Source organism: Orycteropus afer, unplaced genomic scaffold, assembly GCF_000298275.1.
Source record: "Orycteropus afer afer isolate SDZICR_OR568_19922 unplaced genomic scaffold, OryAfe1.0 scaffold00546, whole genome shotgun sequence".
NCBI classification, from domain to species: domain Eukaryota; kingdom Metazoa; phylum Chordata; class Mammalia; order Tubulidentata; family Orycteropodidae; genus Orycteropus; species Orycteropus afer.
The window spans coordinates 1,490,128-1,495,170 of record NW_006922133.1 but is presented as its reverse complement, the minus strand read 5'-3'; the positions used below and the strand labels follow the sequence as shown (position 1 = coordinate 1,495,170).

At 36.9% G+C, this 5,043-nt stretch overlaps 1 protein-coding gene across 1 annotated transcript in view; it reads left to right on the top strand.

Annotated features, from left to right (window-relative positions):
* The first annotated feature begins 1,256 nt into the window (after positions 1 to 1,256).
* SCML2 (Scm polycomb group protein like 2) overlaps positions 1,257 to 5,043 on the top strand; it is an 83,804-nt gene continuing 80,017 nt past the window's right edge. The window contains exons 1-2 of the mRNA XM_007955914.1: positions 1,257 to 1,322; positions 2,135 to 2,369. Of these exons, the coding sequence (XP_007954105.1) occupies positions 2,171 to 2,369 (199 nt within the window). The 5' untranslated portion in view covers positions 1,257 to 1,322; positions 2,135 to 2,170. The remainder of the gene's footprint in view (positions 1,323 to 2,134; positions 2,370 to 5,043) is intronic.

The following is a 5,043-nucleotide window of genomic DNA, read 5'->3' as shown; positions in this document are numbered from 1 at the left end:
TAGTTGGTGCCTAATCCACTTCTGTATAGTTCCTTTCAAAGCTCAGGGTTCCAGGATTATCTTCTGTATCTCTGTCAATTGGTTTTTCTTTTCTTTGTTGAAGAGGGTCTGTGTCATTTGTCTGCCTATTCCTGCATCTTACTGGAAGTCCTTCTCTGCCACCATATTCTTGACACACTCAGAGATCTAAAAGTTGATTAAAAAAGTAGACTGGTTCTCATGTATTTTCTTTCTATAAAGCATGGCAGGGATAAAATTCTGTTAGACCACACACCTAAACACCTTCAGCTCCCCATGATAAACCAAGAAGCACCTTCATGAACTAGATGGTGCCTGACTACCAATGCCAGCCACTCATGAGGGGATCAAAACCGGAGATCCTGGATAGAGTGGGTGGAAAAACGTGGAACAAAATCCAAAAACACAGTAATGACCAGAATTACTGGTTGGATGGAATCTGGTGGGACCCCCAATACTGTGGCCCTGGGATATACTTCAGGCCTGGAATAAAACTCACTCCCAGGAGCTGGCTCTCAGCCCAATAGTAAATAAAATGTACATGCAGACCACTCAACCCAGGGTGACACACCCACATACTCTATGGAGATGCATCCCTTTGAGTAATCGCCACGGAGCAGCAGAGGGGCAACATCCACCTGGAGGAAATGGCAGGACACACAGGAGTGCATAACTATGAGGGACACGGGGGGTGTTACTAGGAAGGGAAGGGAAGGGAGGATAGTGGGTTAGCGTTCGGGATGGTAATTGGGGATTGAAACCAAATGTGCACGAAATGTTGAACGTAAAAAAAATTCTGTTCTGTAAATTTCCACCTAAAGCACAATTTAAATAAATAAATAGAAGGCACACCTTCACATTAATGTGATGAAATGATGAAAACACATTTTTTGAGTAAATTTACATCAGAGACAAATGAGTAGAATTTGGTATTACTCTATAACCTTTTCTTTAGTTGTTTTTAGAGCCCACATTGTTTAAAATCACTGTGCTATAGTTCTCATTACACTGAGAGGAGCTAGGGTATAATTTATTATCAGAGCCATTATCACCAGGAAATTGTCATAGTTTTTAGCTCCATGCTAGTAATCCTGGGAAGTTTGAAACTACTGTTTAGAAAGTATTTTTTGAGAGGTTTGGAAACAAAACCTATTTTATTCCTAAAAGTATGTTAGTATGTATATATATATATATATATATACTAAAAAACAATTTTCTTTTTTTTCCTACCAGATGATTTCCAATGGGACAATTACTTGAAAGGGACTGGATCTGTAAGTGCTCCTCCAGAGTATTTCAGACAGGTATGCCAAATTCTGTATGTATTATAAATATTAATATAAACTTGCTGAAAGTTATCTGTGTGATTGTTAGTTCTAGTAGTGGGATTGTGGTAGTGCCAGTTAGGAGCCAGACAGTCTCTTTGCATTTATCCATTAAGAATTTACTCTGTGTCAGGTATACTAAGAAGAATACGAAGCCCTCATGACTGCCCATCTGGAGGGAAAGATAGACATATAAATAATTACAAGAAGTGTGATAACTCTGTACTGGGAAGGCTCACAGAAGAGCTGTTACCTGAGATGGGTGGAAGGAGGCAAAGGATATTGAAGGCAGAGAGAACATCCTAAGCAAAGGTGCATGAGTGTGAAAGAGGCTGATTGTTGAGGGATGGCATGACATGGCTGGAGCACAGAGTAGGTAGAGGTGATAGACTGCGAATGAGGTTAAAGATGTGTGGACTTTTAAACTGTGCTGAGAAGTTGGACTTTAAACTTAGGCCGTGGTGAGCTGCTGATTGACTTATTTCTAGGGGAATGGCTTAAGCAGGTTCTTATTTTAGAAAGCCACTTAAGAGGCATGTTAGAGGCTGTATTTGGGTTGCCTGGAAGTGGGAGATGAGTAGACCAACAGTGGTTGGTGTTTTTATGGTATCTGTCAAGCTAAGGAGAGGGTTTAGAGAAGATCTCTTCCTTGACCTTCATACCCCTTACCTCCCTTATCGTCTGCTGTGACTGTTACTTAAAACATTCTGTGGATATTCTGGTTACGTGCTATTTGTTTTTCCTGTAGTTGATGCATTTTTTAACAAAATTTTATTTATACATACATATAGTCCAAGATTCCACCAGCTAATGATTTCAAAGTTGGTATGAAATTGGAAGCCCATGACCCTCGCAATACTACTTCAGTGTGTATTGCCACAGTTGTTGGAATTACTGGTGCCAGGTTACGTTTAAGACTGGATGGTAGTGACAACCGGAATGACTTTTGGAGACTTGTTGATTCCCCGGACATACAGCCAGTTGGGACCTGTGAAAAGGATGGGGACTTACTTCAGCCTCCACTGGGTAAGGACAAAGAGTTTTAAAAGAACAAGCATATTCTTAATGGTGTAATATTTAGTAGAAATAGGTTTAAGTAGTCTTTTAAAAATCTCTTCTCTTAAGTGTTCTTGTAAATAGATGGTGAGGTGGTTACTCTGGAGAATGTATCATGAAAGAGAAACTCAGTACCATATGTTGTAGAGTATAACTTAAGTACACATGTCTCAGGTGTGTGCTGAAGGTTCCCCCACTCCAGGCCAAGACTCATGCTAAGTCCTCAAACTTGAAATGTCAGATGCATCTCTGCTAGATTACATATTCAGACTCCGAAATCCTACTGGGGAAGAAATTTGTAGCATTTAATAACAGCTTACTTCCTCTCCCTGTGTGTTCACTGAACCCTCAGCATTTTCACTGTAGTTGAGCTCAGGGAAAGGTTATGACTCCATATCCAGGCTCCAGTTTCAAACTGGGGAATTTCATCACCCCGATAGTGCAAAGAAATCAGAGTGAGGGGCTACCTTTAGGTACCTTTAGATCTGTAGAGAGGAGTAGGATGGATGGAACTTTCCTCAAAGGTTTTTAAGGCCCAAAGTATGTAGCTCTCAATTTTGGCCAAGTTTTTAAAAGGTAAAAAGTATGTGACTGTAATTTTGGACACTTTTTCTTTTGTAAAAAATAGGTGTACCATTTTATGCTGTAAAAAAAGAAATAGTGACTTACTTTATTTTAACATTATTCTATATTCTCAGAGAATGGTAGATGATGTTTTTTATTTGGTTCTTGTTTATAGTGCTGAAAATGAAAATCTTTCTTGTAAACTCAGTGAAAGAATGGAATTTTTTTTGTTTCCTATTAGTGAAAAATGCCCTGAGAAAATAATAACCACTCTTTTAGTAATAACCTTTTATACTATCCTTTCTCTAATTGTTAATTATACCTAATTTGATTTAAAATATATTAAAAAACTAATAGGGGCTGTATTAGTCCAAGAAGATGGCTTAGGAGTAAAGCACATGCATGTTTTCTGCTTTTTGCCTTCTTTTCTTTCTTCACCTCTTTCAGGTTTTTTGTTGTTCATTTTTATAATATTGATTAAATCTTACAGAATTCTGTAAGAGACGTAAGCCTGAACCTGGGGCTCAGTGCTTCCCTGTTTGGATTTTATTTCTCTGTTTGGAACATGGTAATATATTTTTATATATTGTTTAAAGAAAATGCAGTTGTTGTGATAGTCAGCATTTCAAAGATACAGCCAGATTTATGGTCATTCTCTTTTTTTCAAATAACTTTTTAGAGTTTATTGATTTTAAAAATATGAATGAAATATATAGCAATATGTTCTGATTAGTCTATATTTTGGTAAATTTTTGTTAATTTGTTCATTAGCTGCTTTCATCTAAACCTTAAAGGTTATTATTTAGGAGATTTTAAAGAGGTTTAACATACAAACAGAAAAGTGCCCACATCATAAATGTAAAGCTTATAAATGAACATGTCTGTATAATCAACACCCAAATTATGAAACAGAACAATATCAGCACCCAGAAGCCCCACTCCTGCTGACTTCTAGCCATTACCTCCCCTTCATAAAAGTAAACGCGGTTCAGACTTCCTAGCACCGTAGATTAGTTTTGTCTGTTTTTGAGCTTTTTATGTGTAATCTGTTTTTTGCCTTTTAATGTATGTTTGACCTTAGGCAATTATAGAATTAAGAAAAATGTTACATTAAGGAAAATCCTGATGCATGATAGAGTAGGAACATAAGATAGGGGTTAAGAGAAAGGCATTAGGACTAGAGACTGATTCTTATACAGTATTCTAACCATAGTATGGAAAATCCATGTTGTGCATAAATATTTATTAGATATCACTAGTAATGTTGATTTATTATAAGGAAGTATATAATAAATCACCCCTGAGATATTTTCTAAGCAACAATTGTTTTCCTAGTCTAGTTCTAGGGATTTTGGTACAGGCTTATTATGGGATGACTTTCTGTCTTAATTTTTCATATTTTGTCCTGCTGATGGACCCACTGCTAGTGATTCATGTGCTTCCCTGTCTTAATGCCTCTCTACTCATCAGGGTACATGGCAGGTTCCCTCCAATTCTAACGTCAAGAAAGGGCATTGTTGCATAGAACAGGTTGCTTCCAAAAAACCCAACAAAACTAGCAGACCCCTGCTCCCTGCTACCTGTGCCAGATGCTATGAACCTCATCAGTACCTGGTAAACTCTCTAAGAAGGGCACTGATTGAGTTGATTTGGATCAACATCTGATAGAAATTCTGAAGGAATATTATGTTTAGTATTTGTATAGATTGTGAAAGTAACATCTGTCTTTTTTTCTTAATATATCGTATGAAAATTTTCAAGTATACAGAAAAAGTGGAAAAAATTTACAGAGAATAGCCACATACCCACCACCTAGACTCTACTGTTAGCATTTTACTGTACTTGTTTTATCACTTAGCCATCTATTTGTCCCTCTATTGATCAGTCAATCCATCCTATTTTTTAATGCATTTCAGAGTAAGTATTGACAGCAGTACACTTCTCCTAAATACTTTAGCATGCATATCATTAACTAGAGTTTAATATTTACAGCTTTTTTTGTTGTTGTTTGAGATAAAATTTACATACAATGAAATGCACCATTGTATGTGTATATGTTCACTGAGCTTTGACAGAAAAT